The 21,294-nt window shown below is 36.9% G+C and overlaps 1 protein-coding gene across 1 annotated transcript in view; it reads right to left on the reverse strand.

The window, feature by feature from the left end:
• taok3a (TAO kinase 3a) overlaps nt 1–21,294 on the reverse strand; it is a 112,235-nt gene that overhangs the window by 48,422 nt on the left and 42,519 nt on the right. Inside the window, exons 4-11 of the mRNA XM_059988308.1 lie at nt 19,790–19,856; nt 19,527–19,628; nt 18,426–18,471; nt 17,181–17,277; nt 11,245–11,358; nt 10,644–10,735; nt 4,967–5,060; nt 4,432–4,513 (exon numbers count right to left, since the gene is read on the reverse strand). Of these exons, the coding sequence (XP_059844291.1) occupies nt 4,432–4,513; nt 4,967–5,060; nt 10,644–10,735; nt 11,245–11,358; nt 17,181–17,277; nt 18,426–18,471; nt 19,527–19,628; nt 19,790–19,856 (694 nt within the window). The remainder of the gene's footprint in view (nt 1–4,431; nt 4,514–4,966; nt 5,061–10,643; nt 10,736–11,244; nt 11,359–17,180; nt 17,278–18,425; nt 18,472–19,526; nt 19,629–19,789; nt 19,857–21,294) is intronic.

Consider the following 21,294-nt stretch of genomic DNA (forward strand, 5'->3'; position numbering starts at 1 on the left):
AACTGGCAGGGTACTTCTAGTATAAAGTATATTTCAGCTCAAGTTTAAAGTATATTTTGGACCACCATGAAGTGCTTCCAATAAAGTGGAATGAACATTTATTGGAATGTTCGTAGAATGAACATCACCCAGACATAGTGATGAAATCAATATCCTGAGCCCTTAAGCAAAAGATAACTAGTTGGTGGAAAGCCTTGGGTGAGCCAAAGGTGTTGCCACTGCACATATACCGATATCATTATTGCCAAAAACAGGGCTAAACAGAATGACAAGTATATGTATTTAGGCTAGCCCCAAGTTTCAGCTTTGCATAATTCCACAATGTTACACTTCCATTAGGCCAGTCCATCACTGCGAGTGACACTCCATTCTCCCTGACATTTCAACCCTCTGCCCTCTTACATCTCTAATTTTGACTACCCATCCACTGACTCTCACTCCACCACAGAAAGGCTGACTCATTCTCTCTGCAGCATAAGCCTGTGTAAAAACAGAACAGCAAAGAGTAGTATGTGCAGAGAAGGACTATCAGAGAATAGGAAATATTGATTGCCCAGCTGATTCTGGAAGTCAATTTCAACCTGCCAATGAGATACAGTTAATGTGCCATTCAGACAAATCCCTCAAGCTGCTTGGGGTGAGATGAATCATGACCCCACCAACAGATTATCAGTACTAAGTGTCACCTGCTCACTCCCTAAATCTTGTTGAGAAAGTTTTCTGATGGCTGTAAAGGGACACCAAATGATAATTAAAGAGGAGCCACAAGACAACACCCATAATTGTAGATGTAAAATAACTTAAGCGTTTATGGAACATAAACTTTTTTCTCTCTCTTTCTCAGGAATGAACACACTTAATGATTTTTGGAAATTGCTGCTATCAAATACAAGTCAACATTACCCCTCCACAATTTTGTCTTTATTCTCTGCAACTCAGTTATAATGCTTTGAAGTCTGCTCCACAAGTTGGGTAGGGCCCAATGTTTAGTTAAATGGTGCAGAGCACAATCATCATGAATGCCAGATGAAAGAACCAACGTAATGTTATAAATTCTCATTTTCACCTCTTCTACCAAATTCATCCCAAATCTTTTTATAATAATTTGCCTGCTTTCCCCCTTTATTATTTTATTTTGCAGACATTTTAAAAACAATTGTATTAATTTTTTTTGCAATTTTAGGATGAATTAAATGGACAATCAGGTAATTAAACTTGTTCAACCATAAAGCAAAGATGAAAAAAATTAATTGACCTAGATTGGTAACTGACAAACGACATTCTAAACAGTAATACTGTTACAAATAAGCAAAGGTAAGCATTCCCACAACAGATCAGATTTGTAAACTTGCCGCACCTGAGTATGCATTCGGAATAGTTAATAGATCCTCAACAATGGCAGGACCTAAGCAAATACCAATTGAAGCATTTGCGGCTGCCTTCAGTCAAAAGAGATAAACAGATGATCTATTTTGTGTTCTTCCCAATATATCCATCACCACAGAAGACAACCACTTTGATTCACACTACCTGGGCTAACAGCAGTGGATTAAATGAAAACTGGGATCAGATAACATGCTGCTTGTAGTAATGAACAGAAGCAGTCATGCTTCTGGCCACACTACACCTGTACATATGTAATTGGCACTTACTTACCAGCAACATGCTCACTGATGCCAAGTCATGTTTCCCCAAGGCACTCAGCTTGCAATTTTGGACCAAACTTACACCAAAGTGCTAAACTCCAGAGGTAAGCAGGGAGTGAAATTATGGCAACATTTGACTGTCTGCAGAGTATGATATCAGAGTTATGAAAGAGACCTGAAGTCAATGAGCAACAGTGGGGAAAAATATCCAATAATTGGCTCAAAAGGGTGAAGCTTGTAGCTGGTGATGGTCAATCAGTCCTGGACATCACTGTAGCAGTTCTTTTGGGTAGCATCATAGGCACAACCATGTTCAGCAATAACTTTCCTTGCATCACAAGGTTAAAAGTGGATCACCCATATAAATACTACCACTACAAGATCAAGATAGAATCTGAATATGCTGCAGCAAGTGACTCACCTCTTACCACTTTAGATCCTTTCCAATATCTACAAACCAGGAGTGTAATGGACCACACTTCACACCTTGAAGTGCAAGGTTTGATTGCCAGTTCGAAGCTGATTTAACTTGTAACTCAACAACCATCATAAACATTTGTTCTCTCCACCATCATTACACTGTGACTGCATTATATACCATGTACAGAAAATAGTACAGTTACTCAGCCAGGCCACACCGTTCGCACCTTCTCAATCCATAATCTTTACTACAGAGGAGGATAAGAGTCAAGAAGGACAAAAGCAAGGACAAACAGCAGCAAGCATTTAAGAACTTTATCTGCTGGCTCCCCTCCATGTGACACAACAATCGAATTTGTAATCTCTATTCTTCACTCTAAATTCAAATCCTGGTACTTCCCACTCAACAGCAGAACTGTAACAGTTCTAGGAAGCTTCATCAACATCTTCTCAAGGGCAATTCGGGATGGGGAGTAAATGCTGGCCTCGCATTCCCTAAAAATAATTAAAGAAAAACACAAAATGCACAGGTGTGGGGGATTACTAATTCGGCAAACCTACTGGCCAATAACTATCTTCCATAAATATAAACTGGAGAGCTTAAAATAGAGACAAAAATAATGCAATAATGTTCCTTTCCAAAGGCTAAGTAAGTATGTGCAAATTAAACAAGATAGTGTGCTGACAATGGAAAAAGTATAGTCAATTTAATTATACACCAACTCCACCCTATGAGCTGCAGGAAAGTGATTTAATTGTGTTCCACTTGACTGAAACAGAAGGTGCAAATCTCCCAAAGTCCAAACACTTCTAATTCAAAATTCACTTCATCCTTTTTGATTTAACTAATATTGAAATAATCTGAAATACTTGTGAACTCAGAGAAGTTATTCTCTCAATTAAGATGACACATAGAATGGTTTTTGGCTTGGAAACTAACCACAAAATGATGGACAGTAAAGGCAGTTCAAGACGAAGAATGATTTTAAGAAGTGAATGGATGACACTGCTACCAATAATAGAATACTTTAGCCTTTAATGGAATTAGAACTTGGAAGCGATAATCTGAATTTTAAAAAGATGAGCATTAGCCAAAGTGCATGATAAATCTAGCAATGGTATGGCATAAAAATAAGCTATAAGAGCTAATTAAATAAAAGACCCATTTTGTCACTTGGATTCAGGAAAATTATGCAAAAATATATAATTTGATCACTTCTGAGGTTGGATGTGGAAGACAAATGGTCTGAACAGGCTTTTTCAGAATTTTATGAATAATATCAACTCTGAATTACATAAATAAATGAAATCAAGACAGATTAAAAAATTGAATACATTGAAGAGTATCCACAGCATGGATAACAATACTAGTTTTGGCCCTTAAAACATTTAATTCAGAAATTCTGCCAATTGAATAGTGATGTAAGCTCTAGTTACTATAATATTTATGATCTGTTTTGAAAAATACTTGCTTGAAAAATAAATTGCTTCTCAATACTTTGGACATTGGCCCACACCCTTAATGTTAAAAGCTGAAGCTGACATTAAAGGTTCTACACGAGGAAATCTGCAGATGCTGGAAATTCAAGCAACACACACAAAATGCTGGTGGAATGCAGCAGGCCAGGAAGCATCTATAGGGAAAAGCGCTGTCGATGTTTCGGGCCGAGACCCTTCGTCAGGACTAACTGAAAGGAAAGACAGCAAGAGAGTTGAAAGTATGAGGGGGAGGGGAAAATGCGAAATGATAGGAGAAAACCTGAGGGGGTGGGGTGAAGCTGAGAGCCAGAAAGGTGATTGGCAAAAAGGATACAGAGCTAGAGAAGGGGCAGGATCGTGGGATGAGAGGTCTAGGGGAGAAAGGAAGGGGGAGGGGAGCACCAGAGGGAAATGGAGAACAGGCACAGTGAGAAAGAAAAAAAGAGGGGGAAAAACAAAAAAAAACTAAATATATCAGGGATGGGGTAAGAAGGGGAGGAGGGGCATCAACGGAAGTTAGAGAAGTCAATGTTCATGCCATCAGGTTGGAGGCTACCCAGCCAGTATATAAGGTGTTGTTCCTCCAACCTGAGTGTGGCTTCTAAACATTTTGATTATAAGGGTCCTAAATATACTAGAGCTAGTTTGGTTGCTTGATTAGTATTTCTGGATCATGCCTTTCCAAAATACTAAAATAAATACACTGATATGCAAGAGTGTGGTAAACCTTTAAATCAGAGCCAGGAAATCATTCAGAATACAATGGAACAATTATAGGACACTGAAGCAACAAAATAATCATGCACTGTCCGAAACAAATTAATTTCTGTTAACTGGAAATAATAAATATTCCCAATTACTCTATCATTAATTCGTATTGGCTTACCCGCAGAAGCTCCAAAGATGTAGGTCTATCTTGGGGAATTTTCTGCAAGCAGTAATCTACAAAGTTTCTAAAAAATTGAGACCTGAAAAATAAATCAAAATTATAAGCTTTAGTATCTATTTTCTGCAACTAATGCCTTTGAAAATAACTATTGCTTTCTAGAATCCATTTGGCAACATACAATTTTGACAGTTTTGATAGTTTTGTCAGTCTTAAAAATTATAAATTAAAACTTTTGCATTCCCTACTATCATTATAAAAATGTTATTCAGACTTTTAAAAGAAAACAAGTCAAAAATTAAAATTAAAACCACATTTGCACTTAAAAAAAGTCACACTGACTACAAAACAAATATTGACAAACACACCATTGATGTTGAGTTACAATTATTAATTCATATATGTTAAAATGTATTGCTCAAACTACAATTACCAACAGTGGAAACTCTGTAAGATACGCAAAAGTAATGTTAATAAATGGTTACAAAATAATAGTCTGATTTAATAATCCTCTGTTTAATAAGTATGAATGTACCATTCATTTGATTGAAGTGTTGGTGATTCATTCTGGGCAATGTGATATAAGGCACTCATTGCATTCATGTTGAACAAAGGTGGCTTGCGTTCAGCTACAAAAGGAAAATTGAGAACATGTTAAAAGGTTGTTTTACAGCTACAGAAGACAAGTAATAAACCAACATGGATAACAACCGCCATCATAGGAAGTACTCCTATTTAAGATTAACTGTTCAACCTCGCAAAAAAAATTATTAATGACCACATCTAATAAATATAATTGTTACTTTGTTTTTATTTAGAAGCTATATAAAGCTTTATGTAATACTATGGCACTGAAAAGACAAAATGGAAATCTAAGCCCTGTCCCTTTCAAATGCAGTCAAGTTTATGAAATGGGTGTTTTAATGTTTAAACACAGGGTAATTACTAAAATATTAAAAGCAGCATAATTTGTAATATCAATAGAGCCATGTCAGAGGTTAACAACACTGCTATAGAAAAAATGTTTCCTGGAAAGAAGGATTTGAGATCAGTCCAGTGACAAAATAGTTCTCATTTCTAAAAATATATATTTTTCTAAAGTGAAATGCATTCTTAGCATTATTTAGTTTCACATTTTCAGAAACTGCCAAGTTCCTCATGTTCCATTTCACTTTTTCCCCTCATTTTCTAACAGCCCTTTATCAATTACACAGCACCAAAAGCATTGTTTACTGGACAACATTGGTCTCCACTGAACACAATTATTTCCTTTATTCCTACCATTTCTCTCTGCAACTTAAAATACTTGAGTTTTCACATTTCTCCAGTTCAAAGTTCTACTGATCTTAAATGTTGTCTCTCTACAAATGTTTTCTAAACTACTGAGCATTTCCAGAAGTGTTATATTTCAGATTTTTAGCAGCTGCAGTTTTTTGCTTTTCTGATAAATTTGCTCCCTTGTGCTTTGCTCCCTGTGATGTAAAATGGATTATTTTTTTCTCTATCCTTTACAAGATCATTCAAGATTTATTTGTCCATGTTCCAAATCACTCCGTCCCATGCACACATCAATGCAATTCTCACTGACCAACTCCAAATTATGCAAAGCCATAGTTTTTTAAATCCACATCCTCCATTTTAAAAATCTCATTTATTGCCTTGGTTAATTTTTTTGTTGCATATGTTTCCAACTCCAAATTCTGCTCAGTTTATGCATCTTCAAACCAGGGCTTTTCTGCAGGTGCAATTTTAGAAACTACCATGGCCCACAACTGCCTACACCGAGAACTCTGAGTTTTGACTAAGTCCTTTGAGAAGCTAAAAGACTGCCAGTCTGGGAGTTGGCAGAGGCAATAGTTCAATAGTTTTATTGTTTCTTTCCCCTGGAAACAACAACATATAATGACATTTGATAAAATAATGCTGCTATTGAAAATTTGGTATTGCTTTCCATCAATTTTAAATCATCACCTGTAAAACCTTTGAGGCTTATTGTATAATTTAGGTAGGGTCTTGTTCATGACGAGGCTAAAACTTTTTGTTCCATGTCTCCTTATTCCATTTGTGTACTTAATTTCTTGATAATGCTCTTGCACCACATGAGGAATTTAGTAATTGCTCTGCACAAATACACAGACAGTCCTCCTAAAAGCAATCCAACCCAAGTCAAGGAACAAAAACAAATCACCAAGCTCTATAGTCCTTTGCAAGAGGTCTTACTTCCCAGAGATTTCACTTAAGTGAATGTTCAAGGCTCCAAAATTGTATTCTGGACAGTAGCACCATACTTAGATTATTGTTAAGCATAAAACAAACTTATAATTCATTAGAAAATAGGATATTAATGTGAGATATTCCTCATCATTTTCTGATACTAAGCACCTTGAAATAACAAATTTTGCATCAAATTCATGTGGTTTGAAGCAATTCTTCAGCAAGCAGCTATAGCTTTCTGAAGAGCACCCTCTAAATCTATCTTCTTTATCATTAAATAGGGCATAGAATACAGATACAATTGAACCCCACCAAGCAAATGCTATCCCAACCTGGAAACGTGGCGCCATTCCTTCTCATTGCCAATCAAATTCCTACAGTATGATATAATTCTACTGTATGGACATTCACCAGACCAACTCGTGACTTCAGAAGGCAACTAACCACCATCTTTACAAAGGCAATTTACAATGATATTAAAGGGTGCGGATGAATAGATCTCAGAGTTCAAAATATGCCATTCCAAGAAGGTGCAACAATTAGCATAAAATATTATGTTAATTGCAACAATATTTTGGTTTTAGTATAGAATAAAGTAAGATATTCATTAAAATTATTGACTAACCAACAATTAAGGTGTTACAACAAATTTGGTCATTCCATCACTGAAAGATCATCAAAACAAAAGACTAAGTTCAACAGAAATATCATTATTTCTTGATTTAAGGGACAATGACAAGGATCATTAATTTAAGCCAAAAAAGTGGTGCAGCTTGTAGAACTGCTGCCTCACAGTACAACAAAGCTGGATTCAACCATCACCTGGGGCACCATGTGGATACTGCACATTCTTACATGAGTGTGTGGATTTTTTTGAGGATGCTGCAGTTTCCTCCTGCAACCCGATGCTTGGGTTGGTAGGTTCATTGGCCACTGTAAAAATGACCCTTGTGTGTAAATGTGTCATAGGAGCAGGGGTAAATTAAAAAGAATGTGTGAAGAATTTTTAAAAATCATAATACAGAATATTATATGCAGATTTGATTGGCCTTGGGGGAGTGTTTTGGAGCTGTACCTCTCTGGGACCCTATATAATTCAGTCTGACATATATATGAAGATATGTCCACTTAACAGGTTGGAGTAACAGAAACACTTTGCAGGCAGACAAGGGATTCACTATATCAGGGGTCGGCAACCCGCGACTCTGGAGCCCCATGCGACTTTTTCATCTCTGTGCTGCAGCTCCCTGTGGCTTTGGAAAATAAATGATGAATATTTAATTAAAATGTATTTTATGTTAGTTTGTTAGTTTTTGAAATGTAATTCTAAATTTGAAGATTATGGTGATCTTGTACAATCTAAATAAAACGTGTATTTGTCGCTATTAATATACGTCACCACTGCCAATGCCTGACACCCGCCAGTGCTCAATTTCTTTAATTTTTCGATCCAAGGTAGGCTAACTATGCAGAATACTAAAAAAAGAAAAGTGACTGAAGAAAACAGAACGTTTAATGATACGTGGGCAGATTCATTTGCTTTCACTGCTGACGAGACTAGTTTACCGGTATGCTTAATATGCAATCAGAAACTAGCAAACAACAAAAAGTCAAATGTCGCAAGACATTTCCAGAATAAACACACAGCCTTTGCTCAAAAATATCCGGATGGAGATGAGAGAAAAAAAGTCGTTTCGGAACTGATGCAGAAGATTGATCTGAGCAAAAGTCTTTTCAAGAAGTGAATGATGTCTGGAAAATCAACTACATATGCTAGTTTTGTTGCCGCTCAGGAAATAGTCAGGCACGGGAATCAGTTTACAGATGGTGAATATATAAAAGAATCTTTCATTAAGATTTCAGAACATCTATTCACGGACTTTAAAAACAAGAGTGAAATTGTGCAGAAAATCAGGGATATGCCCCTCTCTGCAAAGACTGTCAAAGTCAGAACCATAAAAATGGCAGAAGATATCACAAGACAGCAAATTAAAGACATCAATTCAGCTGTGGCCTACTCGATTGCCTGTGACGAGTCTAAAGACAAAGGTGATATTGAACAAATAGCGCTGTTCTGCCGGTATGTAAACTCTGCCGGGCCACAGGAAGAAATGATTGAGTTGATACCTCTAAAAGGCCAAACACAGGGGGAGGACATCTGTGAGGCTGTCTTGAATTGTTTAAGAGCCAAAGGAATAAAGACCACCCACCTGGTGCCAATAGCTACTGATGGGGCACCAAGTATGACAGCAGCGCACACGGACTTTGTGGCTTTACTGCATAAGTCGCTGGACAGAAAGCTGCTGACTTTTCACTGCATCTTGCACCAAGTGGCACTGTGCGCTCAAACATTTCCTCCAGAATGCACAGAAGTAATGGATGTTGTTATTCAGATTGTCAATAATGGCAAAAAGTTTAAATCACCGTCAATTCCGTTTTTTACTGGATGAGCTAGAAAGCGCATATTCTGATCTCCTGCCGCACAACAAAGTCTGGTGGCTGTCCAGAGGGGAGGTGCTGAAACACTTTGTCACGTGTCTGGAAGAAGTGAAAACTTTCCTGGGCAGCAAAGGGCTCACCTTCCCTGAGCTGGAACAGCCAGAGTGGCTGGAAAAGCTACACTTCATGGTAGACATGACTGCGCAGCTGAACACGCTGAACACAGCTCTTAAGGGGAAAGGACACACAGCCCTGCACATGTTGGAGGATGTTTTGGCATTCGAGCGCAAGTTGACAGTGCTTGCCAGAGATTTACAGAAAGGCACATTGTCTCACTTCCCCAATTTGAGAGAGTTCAAACAAGCTCATGACATGATAAATTCGGAGTATTTACATTCTGCAATTATTGCAATGCAAACATTGTTTGGGAAACACTTCTGTGAGTTCAGAGAGGAAAAAACCACATTATCCTTCCCGGTCACTCCCCTAAGCATCGATCCATCCCTACTGAATACGACTGCATTAGCAGGTGTGAGTCAACCTGATCTTGAGATGGAACTGGCCGACATAGCCGACAAAGACAAATGGGTGTCCAAGTTTAGACGCTTGACAGCAGACCTTGAAGATGTTGCCCATCAGAAGGCCGTTCTTGCTCAGAATCACAAAAGGAGTGATATTGAAAACCTCCCCAAACCGGACAAACTTGTGTTCGAAACATGGAATGCTATCCCCGACATTTATGTAAACATTAAAAAGTATGCACTTGGAGTCCTGTCGATCTTTGGATCCACATATGTATGTGAGCAGGTGTTCTCCAACATGAACTTTATTAAAAACAAACATCGTGCACACCTCACAGATGACAGCTTGCGATCCTGTGTAAAGATGAAGGTGACGTCATACAGCCCTGATGTGCAGACGCTGTGCGCTGAGGTCCAGGAGCAGAAATCCCATTAACCAAGTATGATAAATATTTTAATTGCCTATTATTTTACGTATAATCATATTTTTTCATTGTTCAGTGAAATAGTCCTTTTATTTTTCAGGTTGACAGCTGGCTGACGTTATTTTTGGTTTGCTGCTGGCGGACAATTTAAGTTCGGCGTTTTTCATAAATACAAGAAGGACTCAAATAGACATTGAGTATTTTACTTAAAAGTAACCTTCAACCCAACGTCTTTTTATCGGAGTTCAAAATGTTTTTGTTGCATGCAGAAATGTAATTTTGTTTTCTCTGCAGGAGTTCTTCGATTTCATAAATGCAACACATTATAGTTTGTTTATATATAGCATTAAGGCAAAAAAAAACATTGTATGCAGTGTTATTTCATTTTAAATGTCAAACGGGTTTTGTGGCTCCCAGTGTTTTCTTTTCTGTGGGAAACGGGTCCAAATGGCTCTTTCAGTGGTAAAGGTTGCCGACCCCTGCACTATATGAACTTTGCCCAATGTTTTGAACAAGTATAATTACTACTTCATGGTCACTTCGGGGGGGAAATGAAAAGTGAAAATCATAAGATACTAATGAATAAATTATGTCATAAGAATGAAATACAAACCAAGTTCAATGCATGTAATCCCCAGAGACCACACATCTACTTTCCCATCATACTGTCCCTCATCCATAGCAAGAATCACTTCTGGGGCCATCCTGTAAAATATTACACATTAAGTTAATGAGGAAATCTTTCTACATTGTTAAAATGCATTAGAGCAGTAAAACAAATTGAGTATGATGACCAAAATGAAGAGTTGTCAAAAATACCAAAAATACACATAAATATACACAGCTAGATTGCTCCAACCAATTATATTTTCCTCCGCTGTTGAAGACAATTACTTAAAGCAGCTAATGTAAATTGGTTTATTCTGTTCAGCTGTACCATTGCTTAATACCACTTTGCTCAAGATTTTTTTTAATACAACACTGACCAGAGATTGAACCAGGTACTTTTCTGTTCTGTAGGACGTGGTAAATAGAGTAACTGGTGCAATAATTTGTAATAAACAACTTTACCAAATGTTATGGCTTTCCTGGAGTTAAATAGAAACATGCAGCACAAGCACACTGTAAAGATGATTGGAACAAAGCTCCAAGTTTTGCTCGTGTTTTTCTTAAAAGAGGCCACAATACATTTCTTTTAAATATGTATTTCTTACCAATAAGGTGTTCCAACAAAGGAGTTAGCAGGAGATACAATTGAGGCAGATCCAAAATCAGCCAGCTTAACTTGTCCTGGCTCAGTTAATAAAATGTTTCCTGCCTTTATGTCTCTGTAAAACAAAGATGTTAAAATTAACCTCCAGTTTTGATCCTTTCAAATGATCTTTTTTAATGAAAATTTCATATTTAGCTAATTCTTTCATCCAGATCTTACTGCGAGTCAGCTCAGTGAGCTCCTGAATGTTCAGATTCTCAGCCTGCACTTATAAAAATATTGTTCCAATCTCCTGTATACAAAACTAACTTGAAACTTCCATTCAACACTTCGAACAGAGTGCTAAACTTTGCACAGAGGGTTACTGTATATGTGAGAGAGCTTGGCTGCCAATTAATTAACACACGAAGCGTAACTACCCTTCCAGAATGCAGTAGAAAGTTTTATCTGAAATGGTTTTTGCCAAGAAAAACTAAATTTAATCTTTGAATGAGATAATTTTGACGAGAAGGCAATGAGGAATTGGATTAAAAAAAAGTGAACAAAATATTACTGCTCATTGATAAAAGGTTTAGTTTTAAAAGAAATGTTAATTCTGGAAATAAATCTTGTAAGGCAGATAAAGGATGAAATCAATGGGCCAGCACATCTGTATTTTTGAAAATCATTTAAGAACTACATCATTAAGATTTTACTCTACAAGGATTAACAAAAGATAGGCAACTGACCATTTTCTGTGATGCAACGAGAAACTTCTTGTGGCAGATGTTGTAAATCATTGGAATTCTTTACTTTAGATATCATTGGATGCTTAGTCATTGAGTGTATTCAACACAGGAAGCAACAGGTTTTGGGCACTAAGTGAAACATCAAGTATACAGAATGCAGCAAAATGGAAGTAGGGTACAGAACTAGCCATGATGTTAATGAAAACCAGAAGAGACCAAGGGGCATTTACCTATCCATTACAATGTTGCGAAATGACTTGCCAACAAGTGCCTAAATTGCTACAAAACAATGATAATTGAATAAAGTATCAGAAAAGTAACCAAAGAAATGTTTACTACCATCAGAAAAACTAAAAGTTGAAAAATGAAAAGCAGCATTTTTAGAATCAAAATCAGACTCATTATCACTGACAAATGTTGTGAAATTTGTTGTGGCAGGTGTACAGTCCAAGACAAAAATACTATAAGTTACTATAAAAATCAAATAAATCAATCGCTAAAAAGAGGAATAAGACTGTGAGACAGAGGAACAAAATTAGGCTATTCAGCCTATTGATTCTGCTCTGCCATTCTATCATGACTGATATATTATCCACCTCAACCCCATTCTCCTGGCTTCTTCCCGTAACCTTTGACCCACTTACTAATCAAGAACCTATTAACCTCCACTTCAAATATGACTTGGCCTCTACAGTCAACCATAGCAATGAATTCCACAGATTCACCACCCTCTGGCTGAAGAAATTCCTCATGTCTGTTCTAAAGGGTCATCCTTGTATTCAGAGACAGTGCCCTCTGGTCCAAGGCTGCCCTACTATAGAAAACATCCTCTTAATGTCCACTCTACCTAGACCTTTCAATACTCAAAATCACAAACAAGAGAAAATCTGCAGATGCTGGAAATCCGAGCAACACACACAAAAAGCTGGAGGAACTCAGCAGGCCAGGCAGCAGCAATGGAAAAAAGCACAGTCGACGTTTCAGGCCAAAACCCTTCTGCAATGATCCACTGACAACAGCTATACTTCACTAGGAGTTTGAGGAGAACTGGTGTGTCACCAAAGACACTTGCAAATATCTATACACGTACCATGGAGAGCATTCAAACAGACTACATCACCATTTGGTATTGACCGATGTACAGGATCAGAAAATTATAAACTTAGCCAGCTCCATCATGGGCACTGGTCTCTCCACATCCAGGACACCTACAAAAAGGTGATGCCTCCAAAAAAAAAAAAAAAAAAAATGGCATCCTTCACTGCAGATCCCCATCACCTAGGACCATCAGAGAGGTGCTATGGGAGCCCGAGGACAAACACTCAACATTTCAGGCCACATTTTCCCCTTCCCCATCAGTTTTCTGAATGGACAGTAAACCCAAGAACACTACATCAGTATTTTTCCCCTCTTTTTGCACTTATTATATTTTATTTTTATACACATATATACACAGGAAACATCCTCTCCACATCCACTTGATCAAGGCCTTTCACCAATTGATAGGTTTCAATGAGGTCACCCTTCATATTCCGAACTCTAGTGAATACGAGCCCAATGCCATCAAACTCTCTTCATATAACAAGCCATTCAATTCTAGAATCATTTTCAAAAACCTCCTTTGAACCCACCAAGTTTCAGCACAACCTTTCTAAGATAATGGGCCCAAATTTGCTCACAATACTCCAAGTGAGGTCTCACCAGTGCTTTATAAAGTCTCAACATTACATCCTTGCTTTTAAATTCTAGTCCTCTTGAAATGAATGCTAACATTGCATTTGTCTTATCACCTGCAAATTAACATTTAGGGAATCCTGCACAAGGACTCCCAAGTCCATTTGCACCTCAGTTTTTTTTGTATTTTCTCTCCATTTAGAAAATAGTCGATTCTTTCATTTCTTCTACCAAAGAGCATGACAGACTTTCATGCTCTTTCCAACACACTTTCCGACACTGTATTCCATCTGCCACTTCTTTGCCCATTCTCCTAATCTGTCTAAATCCTTCTGTAGCCTCTCTACTTCCTCATAACTACCTACCTCTCCACCTATCCTTGCATTGTTTGCAAACTTTGCAACAAAGCAAACTTTGCAATCCAACTGTCTGCAATCTCTCATTCTGCAGACAATCTTGGCTTCTCCTTTGGAAAACAGAATCCTCTTCGTGTGACAAACATTTCCAAAATATTTCCACAGTAATGGCTTTGGAGACCATGCATGTGTTTAATTTATCACCATGACTTCTCAGCCTCTGTAAACCACAAGTTGCTCTTCATGCCAAGAAGCATCAAATCATGTATCTGATAGTCCTGATAGAAGTTCTATCAGAAGATTCCTGATAGAAATTCTTGGCTCGAAACAGTTACTTCACTCCTGATGAAGGGTTTCGGCCCGAAACGTCCTCACTACCTCCTCCCATAGATGCTGTCTGGCCTGCTGAGTTCTGCCAGCATTTAGTGTTTTTATTAAATCATGTATCTGGTGCCTTTCATTTCCTTGTAATGCTTAGCTTGTTTTATGAAAAATAGTCATTTACACCATCTACTGGACAAGTGCAACATCTACAGCTGATTTTAAATATGCTCACAACATCATGACAGTAAATGGATCCTGCTGTGACCTCCACCAGAGGGAACATTCATCTCCCCAATCGAATTCATCTATTAGCTGTGTTGAATAAACAGCACAGTCAGTTCCCTGTAAAATACTCACTTACTACATACCTTCTCCAACTGAGCAGCTAAGATATATTATTATTCCTTCCTGCATGCTGTGTGGCACAGATCAATTCAAGCACCATCCTCATGAGCTCTCTTAAATTCAAAAAGACAAAGCTTACGATTGTTTCTCTGTGAGTTTTTGTACAAAGTTGATAAATCCCATCTCTTACTGATCACCTGGTTTATGTTATCTGGATCTACTGAAGCTTAATGCAGTATGTCCCATTCTATCTGCATCTGTAATGCTTAGAGCTTGTCTTACTGGAGAGGAGAGACATGAACGTTGTGCAACTTGTTCAGTAACTTCTGCAACTGGCTGCTTTTGGGTCATTAGGTTGCAGTGTTTTCCCAATCCCATCCTCCATCTACATAGATGGACTAATGCACAGACAAGAAAAGGGATCATTTGAAACCTCAAGTGTTGGGATATTGAAAAAGTGCAGTCAACAGAACAATGATACATATAAACATAGCAGTGTTCAAGTTACATTATGAAATGAAATTCATGATCTATCACCATATGTAAGGCACTTCCTCTATTCTACACCAACATTCAGTTCTGTGTTTATAAACCTCTTACCTAAGGGTGAAAGCAACTTGTTGCCCACCTGTACTTTACTTCACTCACTTGTTTCAAATGCAATCGCCACTCTGTAATTGTCATTTTACTTTCCTTTCCAACACTCTTATCTCTTTTAAGATGATTATCCATACTCCAATTTTTGACTCATTATACCTCCATTCTATTTCTTGCACTAAAGGCAGCATACAAAAACTCTCTGCACAAGTGATTTGTCGATATCTGGGCAAATAATGCTGGCCAAATTCCTATCAGCATAATGAAAGAGATGGAAAAAAAGAAACATCCCCAAAACTGCATTTGGTCCTTGAAATTACCTTTTTCTTTGTCTGGTTATTTACTTCCTACAGCTAATTATGTGGTAGGTGCATTTTCAGTAAAAGGGAGTAATTCACGACGGCCTGAAATGTCGACAGCGCTTCTCCCTATAGATGCTGCCTGGCCTGCTGTGTTCCACCAGCATTTTGTGTGTGTTGTTGTTAAAATGGAGTAATTGTTCCTTTTAGCTTCCTATTATACAAGGTAAGATACCTCTGTTTGAACCAGGTTAACAACTGCAGTTTGCAAAACCAAATTAGGGATACATTGCAATTATAGAATTTCCATTCCAACCTTGAGAACACTTTGTGATCCAAGCACAGGTAATCATTATTATTACCTAAGCAAATCCCATTCCTCGATCAAATGTTTTCTAACTTTGCTGCCCCCTAGCTTAGCAACATTTTAAATTTATATTTCTGTAATTCCTTCAACCTCTACATTAAAAACCCATACCCCATTTTAGCATCATTTGCACTCTCAATTTTAATACACCAAGTTTTTTTTCTGCTGCCCAAACCTCAAGCTCATTTGAAATTTTCTGTTATATCCTGATATTTAATTACTCTTGTAAACTGGTGGAATATTTGGAATATTGAATTGTATCCCTACTTTTTCCATTTTTGCTGTAGAGAATACTTTCTCCAGTTTTAGTTATTTCAGAAGAAGAAGAAGAATAGCGCTTAACTCAGCACTGGAGTTATTGGAGCACCGTCACGACGGTGTTTCCGTAGCAAGCTATTCTTGTTTTTACGAGACTGAGTTGCTAGTTCGACGTTCAACCCGACTTCGATTCGAACTCAGGAACCCTCGCTCCAGAGTCCGGCGCTGATGTTATTGCGCCACCAAGCAGGACAATATCAGAAGAAATATATATTTATATTTGAAAGCAGATAACTGCAGTGATTTGATGCGCAAGGATTACAGAACTCAATATCCTTTAAATCTCAAAGGGAAATAGTTAAAAGGGTTATTTAAAATTCTAAGTATAAAGAGTTAGTTGCTTAAGTAAATATTGAAGGTATTGGAACTAGGCTTAGAGAAAAAAAACAAAATCAGTAAATAAAGTTATACACAGATTGCAGAAGACAACTTCTCTATAACTTCACTAGATTAATCAATCAAAATCTAGTGCCAAAATGTTAGGGTTATTGAAAACAATGTATTGCTACTGTCATGTATGAAAGGAAGGGATAATGTTTTCATATCTGTGATATTTCTGAGTCAGATTCACAATACAGCAACAAACTACCTGCCAGAGGGACTCAGCAAGTTGCCCAGTATCTGTGAGGAAAAGAATTATTTATGTTTTGAGTCAAAACCCTGCATCAGATTGACAACAACATAGAAAAAAGACGTGGTATATCAAACCTGTGCTTGCTCTCTGTACAGTGATCCAATCAGTTCCATTAACCCGCTCTATCTTTGCAGTCCTGCAGTCATGTTTCCTTCAAGTGCTTATCTAATTTCCTTTCTAAATCACTGATCATCACTTCCACTATCACATGCAATTATAGATATTTAATTCATTAGTTCAACCTTTAGAGGACAGATCACATTCTTTTGATTTTTTCCCCACTATAATTTCTCACCTATGTATCAAATTATGAGAATGCAGGTAGGCCAGCCCCTGCAAGGCACCATGGGTAATGGCAGCAATCTCCACTTCCTGAAGTGGTTTCTTGTGAACTAAGGAGAAAGCATGTTTTCAAAATTAGAATTTCTTTTCATGTATAGGCTCATAACAAAATTCTTTAAAGAAAATGAGTTGCAAAACTCAATGAAAAATAGCATTTTACAACACAATGCAATCATAGAAGGTTTTAACTTCCCTTTGGCTCAGATTTCACTTAAAGCATTACTTCAAAGCAAAAAATAGCCAATATTTTTATTGAAGATTTATTAAAATTAAATCTGCCATATCGTTTTGCAGTCAAGTTTTAGGGTGATGATGCCAGTGCTATTAAATTGCACATTTTCAGGCATTGACTTCCAGCATCAAACAATTCCAGATCAAGAGGTGCATGAACAGGTGATGGAACTGTAACTTTACCAAACTACTTTATATCTATACACAACTTTAAACTTGCATTTTATATCCCCAATAATATAAAAACACGACTGAAATCAATTACCATGTTTATCTGAACCAAATCAGAAGGGGTACTTACATATTTGGAAAGTAATCATATAAAATTATTTACACATGCCTAAAAATTACAAACTAAATCTGAAGTACTCATTCAGGGAGTTCAACGGATTTGTGGATATTAACAGAATCAAGGGAAATAGGAAGTGACTAAAAATCAAATTAATGAAGACAATAAGCCATGACCTCCTTGAACAAGAGGACTCAGTTACAAGAGGTCCATCATTTCATAGTGTTGCTTGAAGACATTTCTTTCCAGATGGTAATTAATCTCTGGAATTCTTATTCCCAGACAGCTATTAAGACTAGGTCACTAGAAATATATAAATTTGAGGTAGATAAATTTTGGAACATTGAGGAATTTAAAGCTATAAGAAGCTGCCACAAAAGAACAGTTCAGGCCTGGGTTAAATTGGCCATGATCATATTGAATGGCAGCGAAGTGGCCTACTCCTGCACCTACTTTCTTGTGATTTTGATGAGGGGTGGAGCATACTCCTGCTCCCAATTCTTCTATAATTTTAAAAAATGTAATACTTTGCAACCGGATTATTCTTTATTGCACAGTCAGAAATTTTTAAAATCTATTATTTTTATTATGGAAATTTAAGAATCATTCTGCACTGCACATTAAAATCTGATTTTGACCCATAGTAAAATTTTTCAATGCTTACTTAATGGTACTTACCTTCCAGTAAATCAGAAGTTGATCCTAGGCAGTATTCCATAACCATCTGAAATTAAAAATGCTTAAGGATTACTTGCCTATACAAAATACTAAATGGACAATTACATTTTTTGAAAAAAAACACATTAAGAGTTGCATTGAAAATGCAATTCAAAACAGGTTTCTCAGCCTCAATAGCTACAGAAAATTTATGCGCATACGAGCCTCTTTCTTCTCATCCTAAAAGCAGGCACCTTTTCCTATCACTTTTATCTATATGCTTTTTGGTGCATTTTATGCTCTTTTGACACTTACTCCTTATAGTAAAAGATTCATATTCTTCATACAATAAAGAAGGTTTTCCCTAGTTTTCTTCAGGAAGAAGGATAACAAGTAGTTTACAAGTTTTTAAAGTGAAGAATGCTTTAACAAAAGCATATGGGATACATACACTAAATACTGCATACACTGGAATTCAAATATAAAAAAATGCTGAAATATTTATAAGGATCCCATGAAGGAAGGAATATTCAAGTAATGAGTTGTCATTATAAAAGAAAGAATTTGGAGATGTTCATTTCATAAATGTCCAGACATGGAGGGAAAAGAAGCCATTAAAGATAAGATTTTTTTTTAAAAGGCCTGGAATTAGTTAACTAGCAGACAAAAACGCTGATGTAAGTGAGATTTTGATGGTGTGGTCAGTGGAATATGTAAAGTTAAAAAAATTGATTTAAGATGAGCTGTAAATAGCTAGAACTGAACCTTAACAACTGTGTGGAAGGCAAAACAAATGCTATTTTCTGCCATTAGTGAAATAAATGCTGAGTTTTGAAGGTTATAATGTGTTTAATTAAAATATGTAAGGCTTTCTTTCCATCTACAATGGAAGAGTGAAGGAAGCTATGGACAAGGCAGACTTGTATTTCTAACAGTTTTACTTTTTTTAAAACTTCCACAGACTGAAAAGATATTATTAAGATAAACAGACATAAAAATACATTCCCCAGCAAAATGCGTCTATCATCTATTCACGATTCACATGGTAACTCTGAACAGCAAAAAGTCTACATTTAGGACTTACAGTATAATCATATAAAATTCGATAGCTTTGCAACATACCCAGGCAGTGTGTTCTTTTAGGTAGCAACCTTTGTATTCTATGGTATTTGGATGTTTCAGCTGGCGTAAAAATTTTACTTCTTTGATTATATCCTGCCATTTCTGAAAAAAAATTAGTTGTATTGTTACTGTCAAATGGATCAGCTGGGCATTTTTGGAGATTTAATCCCAAAAATTAGAAATGTATTAAATGTCACTGGTAACCCCTTAGCAGTATGTAGAGAAAAATAGGCTTTAAAATGAACAAACCTGGATTTTCTTACCTCTGTTATTTGTTTACCACTATATGACATTTTCTTAACTGCCACCACCTCAGATGTGCGAGCATTTCTGGCCTTGAGATTAAATACATAAACATAATATGTTTTAAAAATAATATGACAACATCCACATATAGGTGACAGAAACCATTACCATTCCTTATCAAAATCATAGAAGAAACCATTTTTATTCAGCCACCCAATATTTTGAGAGCTATACTGAAAATACTCAAAAATCCTGGCTACATCAGCATGCTTCATTGTATAACTATTTGTTATACCTAATGCCCTTCCCTTGGACAACATCGGTGGCGTGGAGAGGGGAGACTTGCAGCTTGAGCAACTGCCGGTCTTCCACAAAAAAGAACTTTGCCCAGGTTTGCGCCCTGGAAACTTTCCAAGGCGCGAATCCATGGTTTATTTAGACTAACGGAGGCCTACACTGCACTACATTTGTCATTAATAGCACAATTTAACTTACATTTCCAACCACTAAATGTTTTGATAAGTTATTAAATCCTGCAGAGGCAATCTATTGCTACCACACCAAGTCTATTATGCAAATACACATTCCAATGCACAGACTTCATATATGCTAATCAACAAAAATTAAGTGCTTCTCTATCTACTGATGCTACCCGACCTGCTGAGTGTTTTCAGCTTCTGCTTTTATTCCATAAATTCTATTGTCAGCACTCTTTGAAACTGATACAAGTGAAGATGTACATTATTCCAGCAAAGCATTCCAGTTTGACTTGATCAGCATCAGAATAACATAGGTATCTCAAAACAGAGGACAATTAGTCACTCACTTAAAATGGAATAGATATTACTTAAAAATTGATAGTTAATGTGTAGTAAGACAGTGTAAGTGATGATGCTTTCAACAGCAACAATAAATTCTATTGGCAATTTGGGAAATGACAAATGCCCAAATCACCTAATCCATTATAATAAAATGACAAAATGTGCACAACCACATAACTGCATGGTACTTCAGCAAACTGGAAAAGGCAGGATTATACATGAGAAACATCAATGAGGATTTGATGCCTCTTTTGTAACAAGAGTTAAATTGGAATGCCTTTCTGGAGAAAAATTACAAGGATGTTTTTTTTAAAAAACACAATGGATAAATCAAGTGGAGATAACCTATCACCAAAGGCAAAATCAATGACTTTGACTGTTAACTTGGACTGCATCTTCCAAGCAGCTACAGATTATGGTATTTCCCTTTCTTTTCAGGCAGGGATTGATCAATTTACTGAAGCGAAAAGAAAACCAGGGACAGCCCACTCTTTGGGCAGCCAGTAAATAGCAGTGGCTTACCATGAGAGTTTAACTGCCCTGCTTAAGCATCAGCAGGAAGGTTTTCCTTTAAATAATTCAGGGTATAGCAATAGGTTTCAGTTAGCAGCTGCTCAAAGTGGACAGAAGTTTCTGACTGAGAGAGAACTTTTGGAAAAATAAATGGCTGTTTATAGAGACAGAGCAATAACCTTAGGGAA

This window comes from Hypanus sabinus, chromosome 13 (assembly GCF_030144855.1).
Source record: "Hypanus sabinus isolate sHypSab1 chromosome 13, sHypSab1.hap1, whole genome shotgun sequence".
Classification (NCBI taxonomy): domain Eukaryota; kingdom Metazoa; phylum Chordata; class Chondrichthyes; order Myliobatiformes; family Dasyatidae; genus Hypanus; species Hypanus sabinus.